The following is a 16,151-nucleotide window of genomic DNA, read 5'->3' as shown; positions in this document are numbered from 1 at the left end:
CTTGTTCTCTTTCTAATTCTTTAAGTTGTAGGGTTAGTTTATTATTTTTTTTTCTTGTTTTTTGAGGTAGGCCTGTAGTGCTATGAACTTCCCTCTTAAGACTCCTTTTGCTGTGTCCCAGAGACACTTGGGGTTATTGTGTTTTCGTTTTCATTTCTTTCAATGACGTTTTTTATTTCTCTCTTGATCTCATTGGTAACCCATTCATTGTTTAATAACATGCTACTTAACCTCCATGTGTTTGAATGTTTTTGGGTGTTTTTACTGTAATTGATTTCTAATTTCATTCCACTGTGATCTGAGAAGATGCTGGATATGATTTCAGTCTTCTTGAACTTGTAGAGACTTGTTTTGTGTCCTAACATGTGGTCTGTCTTTGTGAATGACCCATGTGCACTTGCAAAGAATATATATTCCGAAGATTTGGGGTGAAATGTTCTATAAATGTTAACTAAATCCATGTGATCTAGTTTGTCATTTAGAGTCACGGTTTCCTTATTAATTTTTTGTTTGGAAGATCTATCCAGTGAAGTAAGTGGGGGTGTTAAAGTCCCCATGATAGCTGTATTATTGTCTATCTCTCCCTTAAAGTCCTCAAGAAGTTTCTTATATTTAGGTGCTCCTATATTGAGTGCATATATATTTACCAGAATTATATCATGTTGTTGGATCTATTCCTTTATTACTATGAAGTGACCTTTGTTGACACTTGTTATGGACTTCATTTCAAAGCCTATTTTGGCAGATATAAGTATTGCTACCCCAGCTTTTTTTTTTTTCTTTCCCAGTTGCATGGAAAATTTATTTCCATCCTTTCACTATCATCCTATTTGTGTCTTTTGCTTTGAGTTGGGTCTCATTGTAGACAGCTATAGTTGGGTCATGTTTTTGCATCTATTTAGCTACCCTTTGTCTTTTGCTTGAAGCATTTAATTCATTTTTAAAAAAATATATTTTATTGCTTTTTTACAGAGAGGAAGGGAGAGGGATAGAGAGTTAGAAACATCAATGAGAGAGAAACATCAATCAGCTGCCTCCTGCACACCTCCCACTGGGGATGTGCCCGCAACCAAGGTACATGCCCTTGACTGGAATCGAAGCTGGGACCTTTCAGTCCACAAGCCGACGCTCTATCCACTGAGCCAAACTGGTTAGGGCCATTTAATTCATTTTTATTTAAGGTTATTATTGATAGATACTTTTTTACTGCCATTTGTATTCTGTTTGCCTAGGTTTCTTTCTCTATTTCTTCCTCTCATTTCAGCAGTCCCTTTAGCATTTCTTGCAATGCTGGTTTGGTGGTGATAAACTCCTTTGGCTTTTTTTTTTTTTTTTTTTTTTGGTCTGGGAAGCTCTTTATTTAACCATCTATTTTGAATGATAGCCTTGTAGTCATCTTGGTTTCAGACCTTTGCTTCTCATTACCTTGACTTCTTCATTCCAGTTCCTTCTGACTGGTAGAGTTTCTGATGAGAAATCAGCTGACAGCCTTATGGGAGCTCCTTTGTAGGTAACAAATTGCTTTTCTCCTTCTGCCTTTAAGATTCTCTCTTTTCCTTTAATTTTTAGCATTTTAATTATGATGTGTCTGGATGTTGTGCTCTTTAGGTTCTTCTTGCTTGGGATTTTCTCTGCCTCCTAATTATGTGAATTTTTCCTTCACCAGGTTAGGGAAATATTCTGCTATTATTTGTTCAAACATGTTCTCTGTTTCTTGCTCACTTTCTTCCCCTTCTGGTACACTTATTATGCAAATATTTTTCCATTTCATGTTGTCCCACACCTCAGCTGTCTTCTTTTTAAATTTTTTTTCCTTTTTGTTCTCTGTGTGATTTTTTTCTGTCCTATCTTCTGATTCACTGATGCAATCCTCAGCTTCCCCTAGTCTGCTGTGTATTCCTTCCAATGTGTTCTTTATTAGTGCTATGTCATTCTTTATTTCAGACTGTTCTTTTTCCATAGTTACTATATCTTTTCTCATGCTGTTGAGCATCTTTACCATCATTATTCTGAATTCTATATCAGATAAATTTCTTGTCTGCATTTCATTTATCTCTTCTTTTGGAAAATTCTCTTGTTCTTTTATTTGGGGTTTGTTTGTTTTTTTGTCTTCCCATTATTGCTACCTGTTTGGGTTTAAGACTATGTATTAGGTAGATCTGCTATGATTCCCAATCTCTAGTGAAGGACAGTGTCAAATGCTGTTTCTGACTAATTAGATCAGGCAAAGTTGCAAAGCCTCCAGAGACCCATCTCTGCCTGAGACTGACTGGATTCAGTCTTGAGTAGTCCTTAGGCAATCATACACAGGTGTGGTGAGAGGTTTACCAACTGGGCAATTGGAGCAATTGCTTCTTCCTATAGATTGTTATTCTCTGTCTCTTTAAAAAAAATGTATTTTTATTGATTTCAGAGAGAAAGGGAGAGAGAGAGAGTTAGAAACATCAGTGATGAGAGAGAACCATTGATCAGCTGCCTCTTGCATGCCCCCTGCTGGGGACTGAGTCCAAAACCCAGGCATGTCCCCTTGACCAGAATTGAATCCTGGACCCTTCAATCCACAGGCCAATGCTCTATCCACTGAGCAAAACTGGCTAAGGCTATTCTCATTCTCTTAATGGGCCTCAGAAACTCCACAGGTTGGGGCAAAAGATTTTTCAATAGGGTGGGTCAACTGTCTCCCCGCCTCCTACACCCCACCCCAATCAAAAACTGTCTGAATAGCAAAGGTCTGCCTGAGAAAGATGACCTATGTAGGGTGAGGGAATGACTCAGCACAGGCAACTGGGGTGTTTGCCTTCTGAGCTAATCCAGAACCCCCTAATCTAGCTTCTGCTCACTGAGCTCCAGTCCATTCTGGAGCCCAAGGTGTGTGGATGAACATTAAATTTTGTGCATTGGCCCTTTAAGAGGGTGCCTGAATTTCCAGCCATCTCTGGCTGGCAGACAGCAACCCTGCTGCTTTTCACAGCCAGATGTTATGTGGGCACCTTTCTTAGTTCTGGTGCTCTCTGCTAGGGGCCAAGTCTGGGGATTAGACCCCAGAGTTCTTAGTGGGAACTCCCCACAGCTGAGATATATCTCCAGAACTTCATCTGCTGTCTCTTAGAGCCCATCAGCCCTTTCACATCTCTACCCTTCCTACCAGTCTCTATGAGGTCTCCATTTTCCAAGCTTGGTTATCAGGGTTCTCTCCAGCTAGTCTTCAGTTGATTACTCAGGATGGTTTTTTTTTTTTTTTTTTTTTTTTTTTTGTATTTTAGTTGTAATTCCAGTTTGGTCCTGGAAGTGGGTCTGTGTAGCTTCCACCTACTCTGCCACCATTTTTAATCTCTTCTATTCCAATTGTCTTAATATCTGGCAGGTCTTGTTCCCATCATTATTTTTCTTCAAAATTTTTTGGGGGTTACTTTGGTTTGGATTTAAGCTTTCAAATCTTTATTTTTTATTATTTAAGAGACATAAGTTGAGAGAAGTTAAAAGACTTGTCCAGGATCTTTTTGTAGAGTGAGCACAAAACTTTCTGACACCTAACCCATGGTTCTTTATGTTAAGTAACTCTTGAAATTCCTTGCCACATCCCACCCTCTTGTCAGACTGTACCTGGTTGCAGACTGGCTTATATTTGAGTCCTGGTTTGTTCAGTATTAGCTCCAGCTGTCTGCGGTTAAAATCAGATACACCAAGAGATTTCACCAAGCCAGAATCTTTGCAAGCTTCCAAAGCCTGTAGAGTAAATGCCATTGAATCCAAAAAGAAGCCTCAAAACAAGTAAGAATGAATGTTTACAGGGTTAGTATAAATTATTTAAAAAGGAAAGACCCTGGGTATGTTAATAGTCATTCTGTGAAGAAAAAAATGTAGGGTGGACACAAGTAGGAATTGTTTGATTGAGGTATATTGTATACCATATCTTTCCCCTGTAATATATATAATAATCTTATTTCTTTTTTGTTTGTTTGTTTATAATGATCTTATTTCTTGAAATTTGTTGAGGCTTTCTTTATGGTATGGTACCTAGTCAATTTTCATAAGTGTCTTGGATGTGTAAAAATGTATATTCTGCTGTTTTTGGATGCAAATCTCTCTTCTCTCTCACTCTCTCTCATACATATGTAAGCTTTTCTTTTTTTTTTAATATATTTTATTGATTTTTTACAGAGAGGAAGGGAGAGGGATAGAGAGTTAGAAACATCGATGAGAGAGAAACATCGATCAGCTGCCTCTTGCACGCCCCCTACTGGGGATGTGCCCACAACCAAGGTACATGCGCTTGACCGGAATCGAACCTGGGACCCTTGAGTCCGCAGGCCGCCGCTCCATCCACTGAGCCAAACCGGTTAGGGCCATATGTAAGCTTTTCATGGCTTCTCAATAATTTAAAAGAATATGACAGTAATCTCCCACTATAATAGTCAATTTATCAATGTCTTCATGTATTCTATTTAAAAAATGTTAAAAATATATTTTTATTGATTTCAGAGGGAGAGAGAGGGAGAAAGAAACACCAAAGGTGAGAGAGAATCATTGATCAGCTGCCTCCTGAACCCCCCAGTACCCCCACTGGAGATCTAGCTGGCAATCCAGGCACAGACCCTAAGTGGAATCAAATCTTGACCTCTTGGTTCATACTCAACCACTGAGCTTTGCCCGTTGGGCTCTACTTTAAAATGTTTTCATATAATTTTTCTTTCATATATTTGCAGATATTTTATTGGGTACATATTTGAGCCTGTATTGCTCAGTGGTTGAGTATTGGTCTATGAACCAGGAGATCACAGTTTGATTCCCAGTCAGTGCACATTCCCAGATTGTGGCCTGGTCCCCCTTGGGGGCATGCAGGAGGGAGCTGATGGATGATTCTGTCTCATCACTGATGTTTCTTTCTCTCCCTCTCCCTTCCTCTCTCTGAAATCAGCCAATAAATAAGTAAAAATAAACATGTCTTTGGGTGAGGATTAAAGAATAAAATAAAAAACTATGTTGTCTGATCCTATATAATAAAAGGCTAATATGCAAATTGTCCCCTAGGGAGTTCGACCAACCTGGAGTTGGACCACTTGATATGTATGCTGACCACCAGAGGGCGGCGTGGAATGAAGGAAGGCCCTGTCTGGCAGTGGGAAGGCCCTGATCAGCCATGATTGCTGGCCAGGCATAGGGATCCTACCCGTGCATGAATTTTGTGCACCAGCCTCTAGTATTACTATAACTATACAACTTTTTCTAAGTATTAGACTGATAAGATTCCCCCCCCCCTTTAAATTTTAATATAAAATTAGGCCTAGCCTAATTTTTCACATGTCTTTATGTTTAGATGTGCCTAATTCTAATCTGTCAATCTTTGTCTTTTAGTAGGTGAATTTAGTTCATATTTATTGTAACTATAAAAATATTTGGATTGTTTCTACCATCTTAATTTCTTACTTCAGTTTTTCCCACTTTTATGTTTCTTTTTAATACTTCATTTTAAAAAGTTTATATCTATATCTTTTCTTTAATAAAGGTAAGAATTTATATGCTCACACATTCCTTGATTTACCCCCACCCCCAACATCTATGATATTAATAGTCTATGCAGAATTTAATTTCCTATTATTATAGGTATATTTTTCTCTTTTTACTTAATGTTAGATTATTTTATAGATAATAAAAACTATATCAGGTTTTATTTGATTACTTTCAGTTTATAAACTTCTTGGAGCATCTTTTAGATTTTTGCTCCTCTTATTTAGTAGTAGTTTTCAGTGTTGGTCTTTATGTGGCAAAACTTCTGAGCAGTGTGTGGATCAGAAAATATTTTCATCATGCATCATTTTTGTCTTACAGTTTGGATATAAAGTTCAAGTTCAATGTTCTTCAATACTTTGAAAATACTATTCTGTTATCTCTTTTGCACCCTGTGCTGCTGATAATATAACAGAACTGATCAAAACAAAACTGATACCAATCTCATTTATACTAGTATGACTGACTCCTTTATTGCCTTTCCCTTTTCAGTATTTTTTGAGTTTTGTTATTAGGTGCATAGATGTTTAGGATTTGTTACCTTTTTAGTATAAAACAAAGTTCTTTATCCCTGGGAATAAAGAGGCTCTGGAATCTTTGTTGATATTAAAATAGCTACTCCAGCTTTCTTTTTATTACTGTTAGCATAGTATATTTTCCCCTGTCCTATAATTTTTTAAACCTTTGACTTTAAACATGTTTGTATAAAAATTTTTATTTAAAATGGGTTTCGTATATATAACATATAGTGGGGTTTTGCTTTTTGTCCATTCTGACCTCTGCCTTTTAACTGCATTGTTTCAAATATGTATCTATACTGTGATTATTAATATCACTGAGTTTAAATCTTTCATCTTGGTATTTGTTTTTTTATTTCCTCATCTATTCATTTACCTTCTGTTTTTCTTTTCCTGCCTTCTCTTGGATTATCTTTTATTATTCCATTTTGTCCCCTTTACTGACTTGTTTGCTATACTCTGGAAGCATTAACATTTTCTCTTTATATTTGATATTCTTAAATTTCTCTATATTGTGTCTAGGTGTGGGTTTCCTTCTCTTTCGTCTTTGGTAATCTATGCTCATTCAATATCTCTGTGTTTTGTTTTTTTTTCCCTTTAAATATTACTTCTTTTCCTTTTTCTTTCTTTCTTGTTTTTTTTTCTATTATGTGAGTACTGAAAATTCTAAGTACTGTACATCTCTTAGCTTTTCTTTCACATTTAATTTAATTTTTTTTCTTGTCTTTTCCTACTTCATATTGGGAGATTTCCTTATTCTGATCTTTCAATTTGATCCCTTTTTCTTTATGTCCATTTCACATTTATCCCATCTATTGCATTGTGTTTTATTTTTCCTAATTATTACTTAATGCTTGCTTTTAAAAAATGTTTTCTTATTTCACATTGCTAATATATTTTCTTCTCTCCTTTAATATATTAATTGGCTAATTTAAAAGTCCTTGGTTCTCTGTTCTGTTTATGTTAGCATCTGTAATTGAGATATGTTGTTTCCTTGTGAAATAAATACCTTGTTATTTTGAGCTATGAACTTATTTTCTCCTGGGGATACTGGCTAACCTGTCAGGCAGACCCTTAGAGGGAAACACCAGACTCCAAATCTACTCAGCTCCGATGACATCAGGAGTGAGTATATTGTCTCTTGGGTAGAGAGCCCCAGGCACCAGAAAACTAGTATCTGCCTCCTTACCCTCAAAACAACTCCACCCTTCAGGTCTTCAACTGTTACCTAGAGGGGGACACCCATTAGAAAGCAATGCTGTACTCATTAGAGTATATTCCCAGACTTCAGAGTTTGAAATGGGAGAGTAAAGGCTGCATCTCTTCCTAAATCAAACAGGAGTAATCAGGTCACAATTCAAAAATGTAGTCTTTTAAAATAGAATAAAAGGCCCACTTGAACTTACCTCCCAAGTAGCACACAGATTTGAATTGTTATATAACCAATTGCCTTTCTTATCTCTAGGATAAATTTCATCTCCAGGCTGAAAAGTAAAACAAAAACAAGTGTAATTCATTTTATTTATATCTGGGAATTGAAATGATGGAATTTGAATTGTCTTTATGCCAATATACCCTAGCTCTGGGAAAGCAATTCAAGTTTAATTATTTATATCCTATATAATAAAAGCCTAATATGCAAATTGTCCCCTCGACTGGGAGTTCGACCACTCTTTATGACGTGCGCTGACACCCAGGGGGCGGTGCAGAACATGGTGGGTGTTGGTGATGGGGCGCTAGCAGCTGGCAGCAGTGGAGGCACTGCCAGCCCTGCTGGGACCCGATGAGAGTGGGACCACGGCGGGATGGTGGAGTGGGTGAGCGGGTGGTACCAGCAGCGGTGGCAGGGGGCAGAGCTGCCGCCTGGCTCCCAGGCACTGAGGGAGCAGGGTGGGGTGCCCGGCCCCAATCAATTGCCCCGCAGGCAGGATGGTGGAGCAGGTGATGGGGCAGTGCCAGGCCAAGGCGGGGTGCCAGGTGGGGCTGTGGAGCTACAAGGATGGGGGTGCGAGCTGGGGCTGTGAGGCTGGGCACATGAGCTAGAGCCCGATACCCACAGGCCACCCCGAGGGACCTCACCCATGCACAAATTTGGGCACTGGGCCTCTAGTGTTTAAATAATTATATAATAAACCATATATATATATATATATATATATATATATATATATATATATATATATATATATATATATATATATATATTACTTTCATGGGACTGTCCAAAAATTCTTTCATTTTGCCAAAATATGTGACATGTTAATCTCATTATCCTTTTCTGGCATTCATTTTTCCTTTATTTATCAACAGATTATTGTTCTTAAGCCATGAATTTTCTCCTAATGACAGAATCACTCATCAAAAAGAGTAGAGGAGAAGGAAAAATGGCGGCGGAATAGACAGACATGTTCCGAGCCTTGTCCCGGAGTAGAAAGAAAAAACAGCTGAGGGGCGCAAGAGGAGTGTTTGTTGGCAAGTTAAGGGACAGCTAAACTCCAGAAGAAGGTGGAGGACTGCTAGTAGGGGTTCCTCTGACCGGGCAGCCCCCACTGCGGTTGGGTCCCCTCCTGAAGCTACGGGCTCGGGCTCGGACTCGAAGGAGTCTGCGCCATCTTGAAAGGGAAAGTGGAGCTTATCGGAAGCCTGAGGATCCACAACTGCGGCACCCACCGAACAGCTGCGAGCCCCAGAACACCGCTCCCCAGTTGGCGCAAACACACGGATTCAGAGGAGCTCAACACTCCACCACGGAAAGGTCAGATTTCGCCTGGGATAAGGTGAGGTCTCTGGTCCTGGCGGGAGAGAGGAACGCACGTTTTGCGGGAGCTAGAGGACCAGGGAATTCTGTGCCTGGAGGAATCTGTGGCTGTTGGGGCTGGCGTGATCCGTGAATGTGGAAGGGGATCCTCAGAGCTGCTAGCAGAAGGGATCTCTAAAAAGCAACCCATTTTGATCTGACGTTCAGGGACACCCTGGGAGTTTCAAAGGTGTGCCGGCTGCTTAGACTTGCGCGCAGACCTATTGTTCGCACACCTGGGCTTTTTCCTCTTGAAATCCTTGCTTCAGATTACTAAGCCCAATACATAGGATCACCCATTTGGGGATACACTGGGAGACTGCAGGGGAAAGTTGTTTTTCTGGAACCTGGGGATCGGAGCGGGGAGTGACCATTGGAGAGCCAGCTCTGAGGCAGCCCACTCCCACAAACCGCTAGTGAGTGCCACAGGGAAAGAAGGCTCTAACACTGCCTAGAGAGGCCATATATAAACCCGGAAGTAAATCCAGAAACACTGCCACCCAGGGGCTGAATCACAAATTGACTCTTGTGTAATCAAAAATAAAGGAATACGAGAAATTAAGACACACCGCCTGCTTAAAATCAGGACTGGCTTACAACACTGAAGAGCAGTGGAACGCAGGGAACTGCAATACTGTCTGGACTGAGAAACAGGCGTGCCAAACAGAACAACAGAGGAAGTGAATGACCTTCACTACTCCACATTTTATTTTTATTTTTATTTTTTTATTTTCATTTTTTGCATCTTTTACTCAAGAAACTAATTTTTTTTCTTTTTCCTCACTTGATTTTACCTTTTTAATTATCACATTTTTATTTTCTATCAGTATTATCACTACTGCTATTTTATCCTTTTTTTTTGAAGTGTCATTTTATTTTCTCTTAATTTTACTTTGGGATTAGTGTTCTACATTCTATTTTCATCTTTCCTTTAGCATCGTTTTACTCTATCGCAACTCTACCTTTATGCCATCACTCTCTTCCTAACCTTTCCCTTTTCGGTGTCTTGTTTATCTTACCCCTTTCCTGCTTTAGATTTTCCCTATTCTTTCTGTTTACCCCCTGTTAAAATTTCACCCTACTTATATATCTAATCTCCAATCCCCTGCTCCAAGTCCATACACACCTCTCTCTTCGCTGTCTTAACTATCCAAAAAATTGTTTTTCTCTGTCCTTTTGTTGTTGTTTGCTTGAATGTTGATTATATCGAATTTTTATGCTTTTTTTGTGAGATTGTTTTGCTTATTCTTCTTTTGTTTGTTTATTTTTTTGTTTGTTTTGTGCTTCTGTTTTCCCTTGCCTCACTCAATATTAGTTGGTGGTGTAGTTTGTATTAATCCCCAGGTACTTGTTGCTGGCATTTGCTGGGATTAGTGGTTGTTCTATTGGAGTTTTATCCCCAATATATATAGTTTGTTCCCCTTTCTCTCTTAGTCTCTTTCTTGTCTCTCTTACTTTTTTTTTCTTTTTCCTTTTCCCAATTTTATTTTGACACTCCTTTTTTTCTTTCTTTCTTTTTCCTCTTCTTTTTTCTCTCCTATCCCCTAATTTGCCTTTCTCTGGTGGTCACCTTTATTGGAGGTTATTAATATCATGAATACATATCTGTTCAGTGCCTTGTGTGTTGTACCTGGTTGTGCTGTATTTTGTGCCTTTAAATCAACGCAGGAGAGAGAGAACTACATAACCAGACATCCAGGGAAGAGAGACCATGGGGAGACAAAGAAACAGCCCGCATATGAAAGAAAAGCAGTCATCACCAGAAAAGGAAGTAAATGAAATGGAGGCAAGCAACCTTCCAGAGAAAGAATTCAGAGAAATGGTCATAAGGTGGCTGAAAAGAATGGAAGACAAATTCGACAATATGAGCAAGAACCAAGAGGAAATGAAGAAGAACCAAGATGAAATGAAAAATGACATCGCTGCTGTAAAGAACTCAATAAAAAGCATCAAGAGTAGACTAGAAGAAGCAGAGGACCGCATCAGTGAGCTAGAAGACAAGATGGGAAAAAATACCCAAGTAGAGCAGCTTCTAGAAAAAAAAATTAAAAAGCAGGAGGAGAGCCTAAGGGAACTTTGGGACAACATGAAACAAAACAACATCCGCATAACAGGGGTTCCAGAAGGAAAGGAAGTTGAGCAAGGAATAGAAAACCTGTTTGAAGAAATAATGACAGAAAACTTTCCTGATATAGGGAAGAAAAAACCCACACAAATCCAAGAAGCTCACAGAGTCCCAAGCAAAATGAACCCCAAAAGACCGACGCCAAGGCACATTATCATTAAATTGGCAAACACCAACGACAAAGTAAGAATCTTAAAAGCGGCAAGAGAGAGACAGAAAGTTACATACAAAGGAACCTCCATCAGACTAGCAACTGATTTCTCAACAGAAACTCATCAGGCCAGAAGGGAATGGAATGAAATATACAAAGTCATGCAAAGGAAGGGTCTGAATCCAAGAATACTGTACCCAGCAAGGCTATCAATCAAAATTGAAGGTGAAATCAGGAACTTCACAGACAAAAATGGACTAAGGGAATTTATTACCACAAAACCAGCAATGCAAGAAATGCTAAAGGGTCTGCTGTAAAAAAAAAAAGAAATAGGAAGCAAAGAAGGATCACAGGGGTAAAGAATAAAAATGGCGACAAATAAGTACCTATCAATAATAACTTTAAATGTAAATGGATTAAATGCCCCAATCAAAAGACATAGGGTAACGGATTGGATAAGAAAACATGACCCATATATCTGCTGTCTACAAGAAACCCACCTCAGAAAAAAAAAGATGCACACAGACTGAGGGTGAAGGGATGGAAAAAGGTTTTCCAGGCGAATGGAACTGAAAAAAAAAAGCTGGGGTAGCAATACTCATATCTGACAAATTAGATCTCAAGAGATAAGGAAGGCCACTTCATAATACTAAAGGGAGCAGTCCAACAAGAAGAAATAAGTCTGGTAAACATATATGCACCCAATACAGGAGCACCCAAATACATAAAAAATCTCCTGGAGGATATCAAGGGAGAGATTGACAGCAATACAATCATAGTAGGAGACTTTAATACCCCACTATCACCATTGAACAAATCCTATAAACAAAAAATCAGCAAAGAAACATCAATCCTAAATGACTCACTAGACCAGATGGAATTAATTGACATCTTCAGAATATTTCACCCCAAAGCCACAGAATATACGTTCTTCTCAAGTGCACATGGGTCCTTTTCAAAGATAGACCATATGTTGGGACATAGGCAAAGTCTCTTCAAATTCAAGAAGATAGAAATCATATCAAGCATCTTCTCAGACCACAGTGGCATAAAACTGGAAATCAACTACAATAAAAACAACCCAAAGAAATCAAACACATGGAGACTAAACAGCATGCTATTAAACAATGACTGGGTTACCAGAGAGATCAAGGAAGAAATAAAAAACATCATGGCAACAAATGACAATGAAAACACAAAAATCCAAAATCTATTGGACACAGCGAAAGCAGTCTTGAGAGGGAAGTTCATAGCTCTACAAGCCTACTGCCAAAAACAAGAAACAATGGTAATAAATTACCTAACCCTACAACTCAAAGAGTTAGAAAAAGAGCAACAAGAAAAGCCCAGTGTAAGCAGAAGGAAGAAAATAATAAAGGTCAGAGCGGAGATAAATGACATAGAGACCAAAGAAACAATACAAAAGATCAACAAAACCAAGAGCTGGTTCTTTGAAAGGATAAACAAGATTGATGAACCTCTAGCCAGGCTCACCAAGAAGCAAAGAGAGAGGACCCAAATAAACAAAATCAGAAATGAAAGAGGTGAAATAACAACAGATCCCGCCAAAATACAAAGGATTGTCAAAAAATACTATGAACAACTCCATTCCAACAAACTGGACAACCTGGAGGAAATGGACATATTCCTAGAAAAATATAACCTTCCAAAACTCAATCAGAAAGAATCTAAACAGCTCAATATGCCAGTAACTATGGAAGAAATTGAAGCAGTCATCAAAAAGCTTCCGGCAAACAAAATTCCGGGGCCAGACGGCTTCACAAGAGAGTTTTACCAAACATTCAAGGAAGAACTAAAACCTATCCTCCTCAGACTATTCCAAAAAATTCAAGAGGAAGGAACACTTCCAAGCTCCTTCTATGAAGCCAGCATCACCTTAATACCAAAACCAGACAAAGACAACACAATGAAGGAGAATTACAGGCCAATATCCCTCATGAACTTAGATGCCAAAATCCTCAACAAAATTCTAGCAAATCGGATCCAGCAGTACATCAGAAAGATCATGCACCATGACCAAGTAGGATTTATCCCAGGAATGCAAGGATGGTACAATATCCGCAAATCAATAAATGTGATACATCACATAAACAAATTGAGAGATAAAAATCCCATAGTCATATCAATTGATGCAGAAAAAGCATTTGACAAAATCCAACACCCTTTCTTGATAAAAACTCTCAACAAGTTGGAAATAGAAGGACCATACCTCAACATAATAAAAGCTATATATGATAAACCCACAGCTAACATCATACTCAATGGGGAAAAACTAAAACCATTTCCCCTAAGAACAGGAACAAAACAGGGATGCCCACCCTCACCACTCCTGTTTGACATAGTGCTGGAAGTATTAGCCATTGCAATTAGACAAGAAGAAGAAATAAAAGGCATCCAAATTGGAAAAGAAGAAGTAAAGCTGTCCTTATGACATGATATTGTACATAAAAAACCCAAAAGACTCCATCAAAAAACTAACAGACTTAATAAATGAATTCGGCAATGTAGCAGGATACAAAATTAACGCCAAGAGATCTATGGCATTTCTATACACCAAAAGTGAACTTACAGAAAGAAAGACTAAAAAAGCAATCCCATTTACCATCGCACCAAAAAAATTAAGATACTTAGGAATAAACTTAACCAAAGAGGTAAAAGACCTATATGCGGAAAACTACAGGACACTGACAAAAGAGATAGAGGAAGATGTAAACAGATGGGAGAACATACCATGTTCATGGATTGGTAGAATCAACATCATTAAAATGTCCATACTACCCAAAGCAATCTGTAGATTCAATGCAATTCCCATTAAAATACCAACGACATATTTCACAGACCTAGAAAGAACTCTCCAAAAATTCATCTGGAATAAAAAAAAGACCCCGAATAGCCACAGCAATCCTGAGAAAGAAGAATAAGGTAGGTGGGATCTCAATACCAGATTTCAAGCTGTATTACAAAGCCACTGTCCTCAAAACAGGCTGGTACTGGCACAAGAACAGGCATATAGATCAATGGAATAGAATAGAGAATCCAGATATCGACCCAAACCACTATGTGCAATTAATATTTGACAAAGGAGGAATGAACATACAATGGAGTCAAGACAGTCTCTTCAATAAATGGTGTTGGGAAAATTGGACAGATACATGCAAAAAAATGAAACTAGATCACCAACTTACACCATACACAAAAATAAATTCAAAATGGATACAGGACTTAAATATAAGACGGGAAAACATAAAAATACTAGAGGAATCCACAGGCAGCAAAATCTCATACATATGCCGAAAGAACTTCTTCACTGATACTGCCCCTAGGGCAATGGAAGCCAAAGAGAAAATAAACAAATGGGACTGCATCAAAATAAAAAGCTTTTTCACAGCAAAAGAAATTATCAACAAAACAACAAGAAACCCCACTGTATGGGAGAACATATTTGCAAATGTTATCACTGATAAAGGTTTAATCTCCAACATCTACAGGCAGCTTATACAATTTAGTAAAAGGAAGATAAATGACCCAATAAAAAAATGGGCAATGGACCTAAATAGAATCTTTTCGAAAGAAGACAGAAAGAAGGCCAAGAGACACATGAAAACATGCTCAAAGTCACTAATTATCTGAGAGATGCAAATCAAAATGACAATGCGACACCATCTCACACCTGTCAGAATGGCTATCATCAACAAATCAACAAACGACAAGTGTTGGCGAGGATGCGGAGAAAAAGGAACCCTCGTGCACTGCTGGTGGGAATGCAGACTGGTGCAGCCACTGTGGAGAACAGTATGGAGTTTCCTCAAAAAACTGAAAATGGAACTCCCATTTGACCCAGTAATCCCACTCCTAGGAATATATCCTAAGAAACCAGAAACACCAAACAGAAAGGATATATGCACCCCTATGTTCATAGCAGCACAATTTACAATAGCTAAGATTTGGAAACAGCCTAGGTGCACGTCAGCAGATGACTGGATCAGAAAACCATGGTACATCTACACAATGGAATACTATGCTGCCATAAAAAAGAAGGAATTCTTACCATTTGTAGAACCCTGGATGGAATTGGAGAACATTATGCTAAGTGAAATAAGCCAGTTAATGAAAGAAAAATACCACATGATCTCACTCATTTGGGGATAATAAAAAACATTATAAACTGATGAACAAAAAGATAGATACAGAGGCAGTAAAGCATCAGACTGTCACATTACAGTGGGAAGGTTAGGGAGAGGTGGGGGAAATAAGAGATCAACTGAAGGACTTATATGCACGCATATAAGAGTAACCAATGGATGCAAAACATTGGGGGGTGAGGGCATGTATGGGAGTGGGGGGGCAATGGTAAGATATGTACACATATAATACCTTAATAAAAAAAAATAAAAAAAAAACAAAAAAACCACAAAAAGAGTAGAGGTTGAGACTCAATGTTTTGGCAGTCTAGCCTTACCAAAGTTGAGGGGAGCACGGCCTGTTACTTCTCAGTTCTGGGGGACTTGCTCACTGTTTTGTTTTTTCATTTTGGGGCCCTCCAGGAGTTCAGCATTTCTTTTTCCTGCTTCACACATTAGCTAGTGTCAACTCTCCTTTTCTGGTTTTTGGGTGATCCTTTTCCAACTAAGGCTAACTGGCGTGGAATGTTACTTTTCAGATTTCTCTTTTTTGGCTGTATTTAAACATGGGACTCATTTCTTATGGGCTTGAAAATGAAATAGAGAGAAATGAAAGATGATTCCTAGGCTCATGGGGCGGATGGTGGTAATCATTTCCTAAGTTTGGGTTAGCAATCAAGAGTTTTTTAATGAATATTTTGAGTTTGAAATGACCAAATGTCCAAGTGGCTATTTAAGAAGGCAAGTGAACAGAGAAGTTTCAGAAAGAGGCTCAGAAAGAGGTCATGGCTGTAGAAAAAATTTGGTAGCCCTTACATATAAAATAGTGTTCAATCCTTGCAACTATATGAAGTCACTTATAGACACAGTGTGGCTCAGTAAGACAAGAATATTGAGAATAGTTACTATT

General features: G+C 38.5%; 1 protein-coding gene across 1 annotated transcript in view; it reads right to left on the bottom strand.

Moving 5' to 3' along the window:
• LOC308247547 (aldo-keto reductase family 1 member D1-like) overlaps positions 1–16,151 on the bottom strand; it is a gene marked incomplete at both ends in the record, with an annotated part of 51,035 nt that overhangs the window by 12,875 nt on the left and 22,009 nt on the right. Inside the window, 2 exons of the mRNA XM_080666821.1 lie at positions 3,604–3,726; positions 7,433–7,510. Of these exons, the coding sequence (XP_080522947.1) occupies positions 3,604–3,726; positions 7,433–7,510 (201 nt within the window). The remainder of the gene's footprint in view (positions 1–3,603; positions 3,727–7,432; positions 7,511–16,151) is intronic.

The sequence above is a fragment of the Plecotus auritus genome, assembly GCF_963455305.1.
Source record: "Plecotus auritus genome assembly, chromosome: 4".
NCBI classification, from domain to species: Eukaryota; Metazoa; Chordata; class Mammalia; order Chiroptera; family Vespertilionidae; genus Plecotus; species Plecotus auritus.
Note: the sequence above shows the minus strand (reverse complement) of the source record. Positions and strands in the feature narration are given on the sequence as shown.